The sequence below is a fragment of the Bubalus bubalis genome, chromosome 9 (assembly GCF_019923935.1).
Source record: "Bubalus bubalis isolate 160015118507 breed Murrah chromosome 9, NDDB_SH_1, whole genome shotgun sequence".
Lineage (NCBI taxonomy): Eukaryota > Metazoa > Chordata > Mammalia > Artiodactyla > Bovidae > Bubalus > Bubalus bubalis.
Window position 1 is genome coordinate 82045 of NC_059165.1, and position 17332 is coordinate 99376.

The following is a 17332-nucleotide window of genomic DNA, read 5'->3' on the forward strand; positions in this document are numbered from 1 at the left end:
GCTTCCAGGTTCCATATCACACTGACTAGATGGTAAAAACTCATTAATTAACAAGCAGTAATTTGTAATCTGTGATAATTCAGCTAGAGATGATGGAGAAGGCAGTGGCACCGCACTCCAGTACTCTTGCCTGGAAAATCCCATGGACGGAGGAGCCTGGTGGGCTGCAGTCCATGGGGTCACTAAGAGTCGGGCACGACTGAGCGACTTCACTTTAACTTTTCACTTTCATGCATTGGAGAAGGAAATGGCAACCCACTCCAGTGTTCTTGCCTGGAGAATCCCAGGGATGGGGGAGCCTGGTGCGCTGCCGTCTCTGGGGTCGCACAGAGTCGGACACGACTGAAGCGACTTAGCAGCAGCAGCAGCAGAGATGAATCAAACATATCTTTTTTCATTATCTATAAGGAAAATTAGTGTGCATTGTTTTCTTAAAAATATTATATAATTAAAAAGAAATAAGCTACTAAACGGGATTAATTTTTTAAATGGCACTGCCCATTAATTAGTTAAAAAAATGGATGTAAGGCATTTTATTTCCTTTTGTTTCAGTCACACTTACCAGATCCTTGGCATTCAGAGATACTTCATCCCACCAGGGGGAGATAAAGTAATATTCACAATTCAGAATTCTCCTGAACATGAATTGATCGCCTCTCTCATCATAGAATGGTTCAAATCCGCAAAGTCTAGGACAAAAGATACAAGATAAAATGCCTTTAAAAGCCTCAGTGTATGTCACCAATTTTTTGCAGAAATTCAATACTGTCCTTTTTCTTCCTGTGATGAATGTACGTCTGCTAAGCTTAAGTGTGTAATTGCCTTGTTATAATTCATTTATGATTATATAAATATACAATCATGTCTTCAGGGAAGTAAAAATAGATACAAAATCAATTTAAGATTCCTACAAAAAGTTATAATCATATTAATAATTATGATACAAAGCAACAATAATATTATAATAGCTAACCCTACTACAAGCATTATGCTATAGTGCTATGTCCAAGTGTTTTTTTTTCCACCAGGAATTGAGAGGACAGATTGGAGTTCTAATTTATCATAAAATGGAAAAGTTAGGATTTTGAGGATAAAAAGGTTAAAAAGTGCAAAGAAGAGTTGTTAGTCGTTTTTGTTCAGTCCTTTTCACTGAATTCTTCCATAGAGATGAAAAAAGTATTGGGTTTCCATCCCACTCCAGTTTGGGTCTCAGAGTGAACACAGACAGGAGCCTACACGGCCGGAGGGAACGGCCTTCTGAACTGACTGCAGCGGGCGACGCAGCCCAGAGGACCGCTGCCAGGCACGTGAGCCTCGCTTCTGCACATCGCAAAGACATCTCACCATGATCACTGTCACCTTCCAGCACGGTCACATAAAAATGTGAGAGGAAAGAAACAGAACCACCCTTGACATGAAAAAGAGAGACAGGAAAAGTGAGCTGCTGGTGGGACCACCAAGCCTCTAATGCTTACAGGTCGGGGGAGGTTCTAAATCACTAAAGACCAAAAGGGAACTGTAAAAAAAAAAAAAAAAAAAAAAAGTCCTTGCCAGGGCGTGTGTTTCACGTGACAAAGAATGAGGGAAAAAGAATGAACACAGTAAGAAACATTTCCCCATGTCCTTCCATCAAACTGGCCCGGCTGCTGCAGAGCGTGAAACAGTTCAGCGGATCCGGACGCAGCAGGTGTTTAAGAGTAAGAAGTTTCTCCTGCTCTTTGGCTCAGGGACCATCCTGCTCGACAGTCCTGGTTTCTTTCAAATACTGCAGAGCCAGCCGGGTAAAGCCGAGGCTCAGGAGCACCGAGGCCGGGTTGGGCGCCCCCACCCCGTGCACTGTGGGGCCCCCGGGGAGACGCCGTTCCAGCAGAAGAGGGCACACGGCACACCCCGCCCGGCGGCCTCCTCCATCAGACACGACCACCCACTGGGGGCCCCCCAAGGAAGACGCGGCTGCAGCAGAGGAGGGGGCACACGGCACACCCCGCCTGCAGCCCGGCCTCCTGCAGACAGACACGGCCGCTGCGGGGCCCCGGAGAGACGGGGCTCCAGCAGAGGGAACAGGGAGGCGCACAAGGCACACCGCGCCCGGCGGCCTCCTCCACCAGACGGGGCCGCTGCCCGCGAGTCCCGGGAAAGCCGCCAACCGTCCAGGCTTAGTTGAGGACACTCGCACGTTCCGGCTTCCGGAATTTAGAGGGGAAAAGGACAGCTCTCCAAGTGGGGCACTCAGACGCCCTCCTGTCATCCTGGACACGTCGGCAAACCTGTGCGCCGAGGCGGGGTTAGGGTTAGGTCATTAGCCTGAAGGGTGGGGCAGGCGAGCGCGCTCGGGGCACAGAGAAGAACCGACGCTGCGGGCCGGCCCAGGAGCCGGCCGAAGCCGAGGCGGGCTGTGAGCAGGGCGCTCGAGCCACGGGACAGGACGCAGCGCTGAAAGCTGAAGGCGCGAGTGTGAATCTCCGATGTTACCTGATTCTGACCTGAAAACCACAGTAGTTGCTTTTGTCTGTAGGGATAAAGGGCTTAGGTTTAGAAGGTAGAAGGAGCAGAATTCTTCTGAGAAACAACAGAATGGCCTTCATGTCCAAGCTACCGTCATCCTTAGAAATAGCACGGCCATAGCACAAAATACCTGGATAGAACTTTTAATAATAATAAAGGAGGTACATAAACCCAACGGCACAATCCACTGTAGAAAATGTTTTGGTGAGCGTTGCCTAGTAGACTTCATCAATCATTAATGGACTACAGATTAAATAAAAAGTCCCCAGTCTCAGGGGCTGACAGAAGTCGGACCAGAACTAAAGGATATTAGCTGTGAGCGGCACCGTTAGCTGCTACCACTTACTCAGCCAGCAACTTTCAACTAATGGGCTTAAGTGAACTATGGGAAAGAAACCTGATAGATTTTTAAATTATTTTCAGGGTTATAATAAGATGCTTCTCCAATAGTCACATTTTTTTCTCTTCACTTTCCCATGTTAGTGACATGGGAGTGTCATTCATTTCATATTTCAGGTTTCCAGGACAAATGTTATTAAATTTCCTACCTCCATCTCTCTGTTATCACATATCCTTAATTCTTCAACCCCTTTCATCACATTTCTGTAAGAAACTCTCCTTGGGTGGGCACGTTTACATTTTAGGGGCAAATATGAAGCAGTATTTGTAGTTCAGTTTTTCAATGAACATCATTAAGCATAATATGTCACCCACACAATTCAGGAGACAACCTTCTTCCACAGCACAATAGTGATCTTAAATGTAAGCTGAAGGAATTCTATGACATGACCTTATGAATTCATTACTAATGAATTAATCACTAAGTATGGAAAACAAATTACCTAAAAGTTTGCACTTTTGTAAGAAAAAACATGGTTCCCTAGCTCTCTTAATTCTTTTCAAGCTTTAATACATCCTGGAAACATAGGGAAGTGATCACTGAAAATATCTTTTGACATTACATAATAGCAGATGACTATTTTATGGTGTGCTTGTTAAACCTTTTTATGGTTGCTACTGACCAACATATAAACCCAGGTGAACTCAAGAGTTTGCTAACTTGCTTGGAAGTCTACCCTGGTTACCCTCTTCCTAGCCCATATTACCTAGACACTGCACTTTCTAAGATCACTATTAAATTAACCAAACCAAGCCTCTTCCTACTATGGCCTGCACTGTGTTCTCCCCGATCAGGATGTTAGGCCCTGAGCCCCGCATGATGGCATCTGGAGATGAGGGCTCTGGCAGTTAAGAGAGTTCGATGAGGCCCCGAGGGTGGGACCTCGTGCTGCGATCAGCGCTCTCACGGAAGAGGGACCACAGAACGTGCTTCCTCTTCCTGCCTTGGGAGGACACAGGGAGAAGGCAGCCGTCTGCAGCCAGGAAGACCGCTCTCACCAGGACCTGAGCTACTGGCACCTTTGACCTCCAGAACTCCAGACTCCACTTTTGCTTCTGTAGCACCCAGTCTCTGTGTTTTGTTATAGAACCTGAGCTGCCTAATTCACTTTCTTCCACACCCTTCAAAATCTCTTTACAGATTTGAATAATACAGGTTCCAACAATTAACTTGGGCTTCCCAGGTGGAAGGTAGAGAATCCACCTGTCAGTGCAGGATACGCAAGACATTTGGGTTCGATCCCTGGGTTGGGAAGATCCCCTGGAGAAGGAAAGGGCAACTCACTCCAGTATTCTTGCCTGGAGAATCCCACAGACAGAGGAGCCTGGTGGGCTACAGTCCATGGGGTCGCAAAGAATCGGACACAAGAGTGCACACGGCACACGCACAACAATGAACTCTGCAGTGCCCTCTAAAGTGAAAGTGAAGTCGCTCAGTCGTGTCCAACTGTGATCCCGTGGACTGTAGCCAGGCTCCTCTGTCCAGTATCCTCTAACTGACAGCCAAGTCCACTTGCTTTGATTTAAGCTTTGGAGCTCAGTGAGGTTTGCTTTTGCAGCTGTTCTACAGGCAAACCTTCCTCTCCAGACACTCTCCCATCACTCTAGACTATTTCCGTCATATTTGTCTGCAATTCCATCATCTCTTTGGCAGACTGAAACCCATTGTTTATTAGTAGACAGGAGCTTAGAAATGGAGCTGGAGATACCAGAGAGTGAAAGATTTAGCCTCCCGCCTTTTTTCTACCAGAGAGAAGTTTTCTCTGAGTTCAGGGTATTATACTAAAGGTCCTTGAGAACTTAACACATATAGGAAATAAAACTGATAGCCAAAATGCCTTTAAAACATTCCTGATAAGACATATATAGGTTTGGGATTGCTTCAGAGGTTAAAGAACCATTTGTCCCTTAAAAAGGAATAATACTCTTATCATTTGGATGATCTGCACATAAGTAAAACAAGAGCAAGTTTAATAGGTGGTTTCATGCTCATTACTACCATCAAATAATGAATTGTTCCCCAGTCTGTGATACACTGCATAGTACAATGAGACACAGCAAAGCCCTAGACCAAAGTTCTTGCCCCAAGAAAACTACAAAACATGATGCTCGTTTACCGAAAATTCTTTCATTAACTACTCTTAGCACATCATAGAGAACCACAAAAAGTTAAAAGGAATCTTGCTTTTTTTATGAGGACTGTAAGTACTTGGGCTTCCCAGGTGATGCTAGTGGTAAAGAAACTGCCTGCCAAAGCAGGAGACATGAGAGACATGGGTTTGATTCCCAGGTTGGAAAGGTCCCCTGGAGGAGGGCATGGCAACCCACTCCAGTGTTCTTGCCTGGAGAATCCCAGGGACAGAGAAGCCTGGTGGGCTACAGTCCATGGGGTTGAAAAGAGTTGGACAGGCCTGAGCAACTTAGCATGCATGCACACATTAGTAACTAGAAGACACTATAGCAAAGGCAAACAGTATGCTTAGAGATCGCTTCTATTCACTTACAAAATGTAGGTGATTATCCCCACAGACCACATGTCCACCTCGGGTCCATAGGCACAGCCTCTAAGGATTTCAGGTGCTGCAGAAAGAGTGAAAACTGTATTAGAGTTTAAATTCAGTATTCACATTCTAGTAACAAGCAATGGAGAAGAAATGAGTTCATCAACAGAAACTTCAGAACAGGTTTAAAACCAATCTTCTCTCCTCAAACCGAAGTATGAGGCTACAAATTCTTATGACAATTTTAGTGGAAAAGATTATAGTCTCTCTGTGTTTGGGGTACATAAAAATAAACTTACTAACTTTAATATTCAACATCAGAACATCATGATACTTTTCAAATCAGATAGCTATATCTGTACTACAAAGGGAGCTTTGTACACAGAAAAGAAAGAAATCAAAGTTCAGCATAGGAAGAGGTAAGAAGCACAGTCAGGCCGCCTGAGGCCTGAGGTCTCTGTGAGCGTGTGTTTCTGACTGCGTGTAGGGCAGGGGCAGGGCGGACGGCGAGAGGGCTGGACAGTCCAGAGCTGGAGGTTGGACAAGAGCCGGCCCAGGTCTCGGCGCTGAGAAGCACCCTCTCCACAGAGCGCGGCTGTCCGCGGTCCCTCGGAATTAAGGGCGGGGAGAGAGGGCTTCCCTGCGCGCAGCCAGGCCGCTGCCCTGGCCTGAAACGCAGGTCTTCTCCGCCCCGCAGCGGCCCACAGCGTAGACCCAGCTGTGAAACAGAGGCTGACTGGGTCAACAGCTTGCCCTGAGGCCTGGAGGTGGTGTTTGCTGACCCCACTAATAACGGAAAAAACGGAGAAGTGAGAGCTCTGCTCTCTGTGCCGAAGCAGGGCGCAGGTCTACGGCCCAGAGCAGCCCTTTTCTATTCTGAACAGATGTGCTGCGGGGGTCCGCGGCGGGGCTCCCCCGAGAGGCAGCGGAGTGCTGAATGTTCCCCGAGGGCGGCCCTGGGTCAGGGGAGCCGGAGCCGCGTCCGCGCGGCCTGGGGATGTCAGGACTGGAGGACACGCCAAGGGGAGCCTCTGAAGGAAGCTGTCCTCAGGGAACCCCGAGTTATAGAGAGGACACCGCGGTCTTCCCTCTGACGTCTTCCTGCCCTGTTTTCTTCTCTCAGGATACCCTCCCTCCTGTAGAAACTGTCACATAAGACGCAGGAGGTGAAGGGCCTGTGGAATGGGCCTACGTCCTCAAGCTCCGCGCGGCAGTTCAGCGGGAGGCACCCTTTGAGGAGCGGAATCTGGGCTCCACGGGCGTCTATTCCTAGAACAATTTCCTTTCGAGACTTAATTAACATAATTAAGAAAAATGCGCACTCAAAGCCAGTACCACCCTCTCTGCCAGGCTCGCGCGCATCCCCAGAGCCATCTGGACCCCACAGACGGTCTCTCTGGGGCCCAGGGGCCTCTGCACTGACCTCCCACTCGCAAACGCCTTGCTCAGCGTCCGGCGGAGGAGGCTGAGGTGAGGCTGCAGCTTTCAGAAGGGCCACCTCCGCCGGGGGCTGAAGGCGCACACATCTGGCACAGTCAGAGCCACGTACCCTCCCCAGGCCAAGTCCCACACCAGGGAAGCATCATCAACCCCATACTGACATTTAAACATACACATGAAATCACTGCAGATGGTGACTGCAGCCATGAAATTAAAAAACGCTACTCCTTGGAAGGAAAGTTATGTCCAACCTAGATAGCATATTCAAAAGCAGAGACATCACTTTGCCGACAAAGGTCCGTGTAGTCAAGGCTATGGTTTTTCCTGTGGTCATGTATTGATGTGAGAGTTGGACTGTGAAGAAGGCTGAGCGCCAAAGACTTGATGCTTTGAACTGTGGTGTTGGAGAAGACTCTTGAGTGTCCCTTGGACTGCAAGCAGATCCAACCAGTCCATTCTGAAGGAGATCAGCCCTGGGATTTCTTTGGAAGGACTGATGCTAAAGCTGAAACTCCAGTACTTTGGCCACCTCATGCGAAGAGTTGACTCATTGGAAAAGACTCTGAAGCTGGGAGGGATTGGGGGCAGGAGGAGAAGGGGACGGCAGAGGATGAGATGGCTGGATGGCATCACTGACTCGATGCACGTGAGTCTAAGTGAACTCCGGGAGTTGGTGATGGACAGGGAGGCCTGGTGTGCTGCGATTCATGGGGTCGAAAAGAGTCGGACACGACTGAGGAACTGAACTGAACTGATGAGATGCTGACAGTCTCATATTTTCTGGGTCTTGGTTTTTACCTCTAGTAAATGAATTGCACCAGCTAATTTCCAGGTTTCATCTGGGTTTCATACGCTGTCATCCAAGTGAAGGAAGAGTTGTTGAGAGTCCAGGCAAGAAAAGAGGACGGGTGCTCCCCCTGTGCACCTGCTGCAGGACCCCCCGCCCCCCGTAGAGCCTCTGTGCCTGCCGCCCGAGGGCACCCATCCCCAGCTCCGGGGGGGTCCACGCCCAGCCCGCGCGTGGGGAGGCACCTGCGGAGGCCAGCGGGCTGTCTTAAAGGTCCGGGGCTTTCCCTGACTTTGATCCTTGTAGCTCCCAAGTCAAGGGACCCAAAGGAAGTGAATACTATAAAACAAAGTCCTTTTTGAAACCATGTTACAGGGTTTTAGTTGGTTTTACCCGATGTGGCAATATCTGACCTCCCTTCCCAGCACTGGGTGCAACCTTACTTGCTGGAGGCAGCTTATGTCCTTGTGAGGCATTATGCTGCAAGATGAGTAAACTGGTGGGATGAAAAGCTAGACTTCCCACGTGAGGTTGACTGAGACAAAAGGAATACAGAATGTGTTTGTCCTCCATAATAAATTTCTCTTAAAAAGAAATTTTAAAATGGATTTATTATATTCACTATCATAATATAAAATTTGGATGAAATCAACCTAAATACCTAGACACAATTAGATATTAATACACAGTAACCTTTAAATATTTTTGATCACTAGTTAATAGGGCTGTGACTTCAGAGCCAGCAGAACACATTCTTGTAATCTATGTGAACCCTTTCCAAGCACCAAAAGCTTTTCTAGAATAAATTTCAGTCTCTGGCACATCAGTGTTTCAAGTCTCCTACGTATCACATGTCCTGGAGGGTAATTCTACATATTTATGATTTTCTTAAGAGTCAGAAATAGTTGACTACTTCCAATTCAGTTCAAGAAAAGGTATCAACCAGTCTACCTTTTAACGCTATTCATACAGACACTCCTGGAAGTCCTTCATATATTTTCTTATCTCATTGCCAAAACAAATAAACAAGCAAAATGCAGGGGCAGGGGAATAAAAACATTCAAGCTGTACTACGGGGTTTTTTTTTTTAACATGTATTTTAAATGATTTAGAATTTTTTCAGAAATAGTTAATAATCATTCATTGATTTTCCTGCCTGTCTTCTAAGTAGAGTCAAGTTTTCTGCTACTTCCTAAAGTTACCATCATTCATGTTATTGCTCATTAAACACTAAATGCTACAGAACTCCCAGGATACCTGACAGTGTAATATCTAGAGATTGAAGGTATATATAAAGATTGGAATGAATTTATTTTAGTAAATAAAATCACTGTAACTTGAAATGGTTCTAAAATAAGCAAGATTAGGTATCGCCTGTGACATTTGACTGATGCTAGGTTTTCCTTCTCCTAAAGCCCTAAGAGAAAAATAGACGGATAATTTGAATGACTGACTGTACCTTTTTTCTTTGGGGCTCCAAAAATCACTGCAGATGGTGATTGCAGCCATGAAATTGAAAGACATTTGCTCCTTGGAAGAAAAGCTATGACAAACCTACACAGTGTATTAAAAAGCAGAGACATCACTTTGCCAACAAAGGTCTGTCTAGTCAAAGCTATGGTTTTTCCAGTAGTCATGTATGGAGGTGAGAGTTGGACTATAAAGAAAGCTGAGCACCAAAGAATTGATGCTTTTGAACTGTGGTGTTGGAGAAGACTCTTTCGAGTCCCTTGGACTGCAAGGAGATCCAACGAGTCCATCCTAAAGGAAATCAGTCCTGAATATCCATTGGAAAGACTGATGTTGAAGCTGAAACTCCAATCCTTTGGCCACCTGATGCGAAGAGCTCATTTGAATCCTCATTTGAAAAGTCTGTGATGCTGGGAATGATTGAAGGCAGGAGGAGAAAGGGATGACAGAGGATGAGACGGTTGGATAGCATCACCAACTCAATGGACATGAGTTTGGGTAAACTCGGCGAGTTGGTGATGGTCACAAAGAGTCGGACGTGACTGAGGACTGAACTGAACTGACTGAACCTTCATTTTGTTGGTGCCCTAGATGAGCATGATCCCTTCTGACCTACCGAGTTAAAACCACAGAGAGGCATTCTTTATCGGAAGACTTTTTCAAACTGTTAACTGTTTTTGAGAAAGCCCAATCCAAGGGAAACCAGGCACAGGAAATCAAGAGGTTTCTTCACTCACTCATTCAACTGATGATGAACTGCATTTGTTAAGCACATGCCACGTGACAAGTGCTGTGGGTGGTGGTGGGGAATGACGGGGTGTTACAGAGAACAAGCCTCCACTACCACAGAGAAAACCACACGAAGAAACAGACTGGCAACCGAAAGTGCTTGGAGGACGAGTGTCTGTAACAGAGGGTTGACCTGGTCAGAAAGATCAAGAAAGGTATTCAGAAAGTGAAGTTTAAACAGATGTGGAAGATCTAGAGAAGCTAACCAGGCAAAGGGAGAGAGGTAGTGGCTGAGCTAACAGAGAAGAGGGCTCCCTGAAGAAAGCAAAGGCAATGAGACCGCTCAGGGAGGAGCCGGGACTTGGGAAGGGAGGGGTCAGCACGGGTGCAGCTCCCCGTGCGCGGCGGGGCCCCAGGGCACCCGCAGGCAGGTCAAGGCCACTGCGGGTTCCACTTCATCAGAGCTTTGTTGTTGTTGTTGTTGCTCATTTGTGTTTAAATTCTCTCCTACATTTTCATTTTAACCATTCAAAACATATAGGAAATACAGCCAATTTTATCGAATAACTATAAATGGAGTATAATGTATAAAAATTTTGAATCACCATGTTGTATACCTGAAACTTATGCAATACTGTCCATCAATTATACTTCAGTTAAAAAATAGAAAAGATTTATTTTCACCTTAAAGCCCGAATCTGACTTTATAGAAGTACAGCGGACAGACAGACACAGTGGGAGCGGACAGACAGACACAGTGGGGCTCTCAGTGCAGAGGCTGATCTTGAATTCAGAGACTCCTGGGCCACAGAAATCCACTGCACCCTCAGCACCTAGAAACTCCTCTAAGCACTGCCCCTGGGGATTGAGCAGGAGGAGGGAGAGGGTTTATCTGCCAGAAGCCGGAGAGCCTGTTTGGACCTTCTCTGCTCCTTCCCGCTTCCCAGCTTGGCCAGGAGGACCCCGAGGAGGTGCCTCCAGGGCGCCTCCTACAGGCTCACAGAGCTTACCAGCTCCGACGGTGCCCACGGCAGGCTTTTCTGAGCATCAGTACCGTGTGTGGTCCTCTGTTACGGGGTCACATACATTTGGCAAGAATCAGGAGCAACCTTTTCAACTTTGTCAAGGGCAGTTTTTGCTTTGACAGTAGAGAAGACAGGTAATGTCTGAGTGCAGTATGCTGAATGCTGTTACAAAGGTATGGACCAGATCGGACTGTGACACAGGTGAAAGGCTTCTGGGCTGGGGGTCGGGGGGGCTGCCTCTGTCCAGGAGCAGACGTGCCGGTTTACTGCAGTGAACCTCAGAACACTGCAGCTTCTATACACGCCTTGCTGAGAACACCTTGGACACTTCAGTTATTTACCATTTGCTAGTGTAGAGCAAGAAAAAACGTCTGAAGGATGTTTTGAGACATAAGTGATAGGCTCTTTATGTTCTAATGCATCCGTTCTATTTTCCTTGGCTCTTTTACACTCCAAACATCAGTCAATACAACTCTCATTGTTCTTCATTTCAGCTGTTAAAGAAGTCTTCCTTGCCACATGAATCATATGACATTTCTTTTTGTATAAATCTTATAAATGGATGAAGAAAGAGCCTGTTTATTTTTCTCACTTCACTTTTTTGTTTTTTAAATGATACCCTGAAGAGAAAATCAAATATCCTAGAACACCTAGTGCTTTCAGAAGCAGACAAAAGAAACATGACTTATTTTTATCACCCTGTGAAAGTTTCATTTCTATGAAAGTCACTTTTCTGTGATTCCCTTGAGTTCTCCCATCTTGGAGTAATCACTATTTGTTCCAAATCTTAATCATACTGAATCTCCTGGTCACTTTAAAGCTGTGATGGATGCTGGCTGAGGGATAGCAAAGGAGTGTCAACTGTTGAAAAGCCATCTTTCCATTTTTGTGGGGAAAGGCAGAGTATAAATAAATACACCATATAATTAATTATCTCATCCTAATAGTAACATTATATAAGAACCTCTTTTTTATATGACAATAGAGATATAAAGTGATGGATTTAGCATTCAAACTGTCTCGTGTTACGTTGGCAAATACTGTGCTTTTCTCTAAAGGAACTATACACCTCACTGATAATTATCAGCAATAATTCTTTTTGAAACGTTTACTGTTTATTTTATGCTTATCCTTTCTGTAGCAAACACTCTAAAATGGAACATCCTGTGGGTGTTGAGGGCCCACATGGCGCATTTTAAGCGCGTCTCCTACCCACGCGCGTCAGTCGGCTCTGACCCCTCTCCTCGCGTAGCTCCACCCTCACATAGGCAATAATAGAGCCGAATCCTCACAGCAGGCGGTTCGCGGCGCGGCTGGTTCTTTCTTGAAGTGGTAAGGAAGAGGGCACGGAGAATGATTTGCGATACTGAGACCAAGAAGTTAAGGATTTCCAGTACATTAGAAGATGGTCTGTAAGGCGGACACAGAGACCAGACCCACGGACGCAGAGAGGGGAGGGGGAAGATGGGATGAAAGGAGACAGGAGCACAGGAACATACACACCGCGGGGTAAACAGAGCCGGAGGGGCCCTGCTGCGGTGGGGAGCGCACACGCGGGGAGCGCACATGCCAGCTCGGCGAGAACCCCGGGGTGGGCGGGGACCCTGCACACCCACGGCCCATGCACGCTGATGCCGGCAGAAACCAAAGCAACACTAAAGCAACTGTGCTCCAACTACACATAAATGTATTTTAAAAAGACTGTCTCTAAACTAAAGGGAGCAGGAGAAGTGAGGGGGTGCCGTTGGCGACAATCTCTTTAGACTCCATTTTATCAGCCATCTCAGGTCAAAATATACTTGGTTAAGTGCTCGTTTGGCAACTTAGTTGACAAATACAGAACGCATACAGGGATTCTGTGGGAATACCACTTAATATCGTACAGGTGACCAGGACGTGTGCAGGGCTCTCCCCTCTGTCCCTGTCAATGGCGCTGACCCTGCGGGACGCACAGGCAGGTCTGGGACCATCTCCCATGCGAGGGAGGTGGCTGCTTGTATGAGCCCCTTAGCTGCTGGCAGCTCTAGGTGTTAAAACACGGATTTGTGCACTGAGCCCCAGACTGGTGTCTTACACAGCTATTCATTCCTAGCTCTGCCCTGTGGACTGTCTACTGTTGGACCGTTTGAATGGTAATGAGGTCTCCTCTTCTTCCTGGCCTCCTGAAGGCGATGCTGCCTGGGCGTCAGTGGGATCACTTCTTTTTCTGCTCGAGGGATGCTGGACAGTCTTGTGACTTTAAGTAGCACCTACACACTGGTACCAGCAGCCACACCCTGGCTTCTGAACCTCAGACACATCCGCCGGGGTGTCTCACAGCACCCCACAGCCAGCAGCCCCGCGCCTGCTGCTTGGGAGGTGTTCCGCTGCAGGGAGGGCAGCTCTGGGGTCTCAGGCCCCCTGTCCCCTGCAGTCACACGCCCGCCAGCCACCTCCTCGCAGGCCGGCGCGCTCTTCCTTGGGCTGGGGCGCTTAGTCCCTGCCCCTGGAATGTTCTTTCCTGGGTGTCTATACCACAGGCTCTCTCCCTGCCCTCCTCCAAGGCTGTGATCTCCTCTCCCGTGAAGCCTTCACGGCTTACCCTGTTTAAACATTAACTAAGTTAAAAAAAAAACAAAAAACACACATTAACTCAGGCTCGCAGCACTTCCTGTCCTCTTCCCCCACTCTAGGTTCTTCCACAGAAATTCTCTTTTTATATAGTTTACACATGTATTCTGTTTATTGTTTGTCTTCTCCCACTAAGATTTACCTTCCTTAAGGAATTTTTTCACTGCTGTATCTCCAGCACCCAGAACAGTGCCCAGTGCATAGTAAGAGCTTAGTAAAATTAAATGAAAAAAGACTGAAGTGCCACAAAACACCCTTTCTTTAGGTCTGTATCAGACGATACAAAGGTCCCAAGAGACTCATTTTCCTCTAAGTTTAAAACTTCCCAAACAGCTCTGAGTCCCTGTGCTCTGCAAGGTCAACACCAAGATCAGCGACACCCCTGCTCACCACTCCTGGCTCGTCGCCAGCTTCATTCTCCCTTTCCTGGGCACCTCTTCGTCTGGACCAGGTGCTGCAAGCCTGCCTGGGACAGTCTGCGCTGGCTCAGGGAAAGGAGACGGGATGTGCAGGAAGGGGCGATGGGTTTGGGCCAGCCTGCTGGGCGTTCTTGCCTCCCTCAAGCCTTTCCTGCCCCGATCTCACTGTCCACGAGCCTGGGGACCATCTGGCACACAGCAGCCAGTCAGGGAGACTTCCAGGCAGTACACGTGACATTGTACTTCATACTTATTTTTTACAGTGTTTTTGATTTGTTTAAAGTTCATTGAAAAAGAAAGTCATCATTGTGGGTATTTAATTAGCTCTCGGGTGATATAATTCCCTACATGATTAGAATACCAAGGTAATTGGATACTCTAATTATTTCACCTTAGCAATTTAATCTTCTAGAAATGAACAAAGACATGAAACTATTTTGTAAGTTTGGAAGATGGTGGTCAGGGAGACCACTTTCTCCCCCACAAATTCATCAAAAGAACATTTGAATGCCAAGTAAATTCCACAAAACAACTCTGAATGCCGGCAGAGGACATCAGGCAGCCAGAAAAGCAGCCCATTGTCTTTGAAAGGAGGTAGGAAAAAATATAAAAGATAAAAAGAGAGACAAAAGAGGTAGGGACGGAGCTCGGTCTTGGGAACGGAGTCTTAAAAAGAGAGACGTTTCCAAACACCAGGAAACACTCTCACTGACAAGTCTGTGGCGAGCCTTGGAACCACAGAGGGCAACATAACCAGGAGGAAAAATAAATAAATACTTAAAACCCACAGATCACGTGCCCAACGGTAACAGGCCTGCATCCGCCACTAGCAAGTGGGGGCTGGGCAGGGAGGCATGGGCTGCATTGCTTAGAGTAAAGACCGGCCTGAATGCCCCGAGGGCAATCTGAGGGAACTAACTTGGGCTAGCAAACCAGACTGTGGGATAGCTACCACGCGAAAAGCCCTAACCTAAGACACTGCCAGGCCCACTCACAGAACAAAGGACTGACTAGCGCTACATGAAGAGCCCTAACCTAACACACCATCAGGCCCGCTAATGGAACAAAGGACTGAGCAGAGCTAGCTGGCTGCAGACCGGCCTATCCCCCTCCGGTGACAGGCCAGCAAGGGCAGCCAGAGCCAGAAGGGGGCAATTGCAGCCCCAGAGAGGCATTATCTACCAAACTGCAAGCAGGCTTCACTGCTAACCAAGACTTCTTGGGATTCTGGACAGTCAACATCCACCTAAGAAGGTGCACCAGCTGTACACCCAGAAAACCGAGCGGCAGGGACAGGGGAGGCGATAAGTCGCAGTGACCACGCTCGCCAAACACCTGGTCACCTGAGCTGCTCGGACCTGGGAAGACCACAAAACGCAAGCCCAACCGAGTCTGCGCCTCTGAGGACTACCCAAGTACCTTACCCTGAGCGGCTTAGACCTGGGAAGTGCATACAACCCAGGGCCGGCCTCAGACAGTCCCCAGCAGAGCAACCTAGAGCCTAAGCAGTGTAGCCAGGGAAAGCGCACACATGTCGTGAGCGAGGGCAAACCCAGTGTGGCCGAGACACTGCGAGCACATGCCAGTGTTATTTGTTTGCAGCATCCCTCCCTCCCCACAGCACGACTGAACCAGTGAGCCTAAAAAAGTGTCCACCACCGCCCCCTTGTGTCAGGGTGGAAATTAAGACACTGAAGAGACCAGCAAACAGAAGAAGCTAAAACAGAGGGAACTGCCTTGGAAGTGACAGGTGCAATAGATTAAAACCCTGTAGTTAGTACCGACTACATAGGGTGGCAGAGAAGGCAATGGCACCCCACTCCAGTACTCTTGCCTGGAAAATCCCATGGATGGAGGAGCCTGGTAGGCTGCGGTCCATGGGGTTGCTAGCAGTCAGACACAACTGAGCAACTTCACTTTCACTTTTCACTTTCATGCATTGGAGAAGGAAATGGCAACCCATTCCAGTGTTCTAGCCTGGAGAATCCCAGGGATGGGGGAGCCTGGTGGGCTGCCGTCTATGGGGTCGCACAGAGTCGGACACGACTGAAGCGACTTAGCAGTAGCACATAGGACGGGGCCTATAGATCTTGAGAAATATAAGCTGGATCAAGGAACTATACAAAAATGAACTGACCCCACATTGCCCACAATAACACAAGAGAAAGTCCTAGATATATTTTTACTATTTTTACTATCATTCTTTAATTTTTTTTTATTTTTAAGTCCTCTATTACTCCTTTAATTTTCATTTTTATAACCTACTATTACTTTGCAAAAAAAAAAAAGAGAGACCCTATGTTTTAAAGCAAACTTCATATATATATATATTTTTTATAATTTTTGTGACTTTCTTTTCTTTAATATTGTATTTTTGAAAATCCAACCTCGACTCTAGATTTTTAATCTTTGCTTTTTGGTATTTGTTATCAATTTTGTACTTTTAAGAACCCAATCTTCAGTACCCATTTTTACTTGGGAGCAAGATTATGGGCTTGAATGCTCTCTCTCCCTTTGGACTCTCCTTTGTCTCCACCAGGTAACCTCTATCTCCTCCCTCCCCCTTCTCTTCTCTACCCAACTCTGTGAATCTCTTTCTGTGTTCCAGACGGTGGAGAACACTTAGGGAACTGATTACTGGCTGGATCTGTCTCTCTCCTTTTCATTCCCCCCTTTTATCCTCCTGGCCACCTCTGTCTCCTTCCTCCCTCTTCTCTTCTCTGTATAACTCCATGAACATCTCTGAGTGGCCCAGACTGTGGAGTGCACATAAGGAAGTGATTACAGGCTAGCTTGCTCTCTCCTCTTTTTATTCCACCTCATCTCATTCGGGTCACCTCTAACTCCTTCCTCCCTCTTCTCTTCTCCATGTAACTCTGTGAACCTCTCCAGGTGTCCCTCACTGTGGAGAAACTTTTCATCTTTAACCTAGATGTTTTATCAACAGTGCAGTATAGATGGAGAAGTCTTGAGGCTACTGTAAAAATAAGACTGAAAACCGGAAGCAGGAGGCTTAAGTCCAAATTCTGAGAATACCAGAGAACTTCTGATTCCAGGGAACATTAATTGACAGGAGCTCACCAATGCCACCATACCTACACTGAAACCAAGCACTACCCAAGGGCCAACAAGTTCCAGAGCAAGATATACCATGCAAATTCTCCAGCAACACAGGAACATAGCCCTGAGCTTCAATATACAGGCTGCCCAAAGTCACTCCAAACCCACTGTCATCTCAAACTCATTACTGGACACTTCATTGCACTCCAGAGAGAAGAAATCCGGCTCCACCCATCAGAACACTGACACAAGCTTCTCTAACCTGGAAACCTTGACAAGCCACTGATACAATCCCACCTGCAGCGAGGAAACTCCACAATAAAGAGAACTCCACAAACTGCCAGAATATGGAAAGGCCACCCCAAACACAGCAATATAAACAATATG

General features: G+C 47.1%; 1 protein-coding gene across 1 annotated transcript in view; it reads right to left on the reverse strand.

The window, feature by feature from the left end:
• The window catches only part of CAMK4 (calcium/calmodulin dependent protein kinase IV), a 259853-nt gene that overhangs the window by 8557 nt on the left and 233964 nt on the right, over window positions 1–17332 (reverse strand). Inside the window, exons 9-10 of the mRNA XM_025293987.1 lie at window positions 5409–5484; window positions 563–689 (exon numbers count right to left, since the gene is read on the reverse strand). Coding sequence (XP_025149772.1) covers window positions 563–689; window positions 5409–5484 — 203 coding nt within the window. The remainder of the gene's footprint in view (window positions 1–562; window positions 690–5408; window positions 5485–17332) is intronic.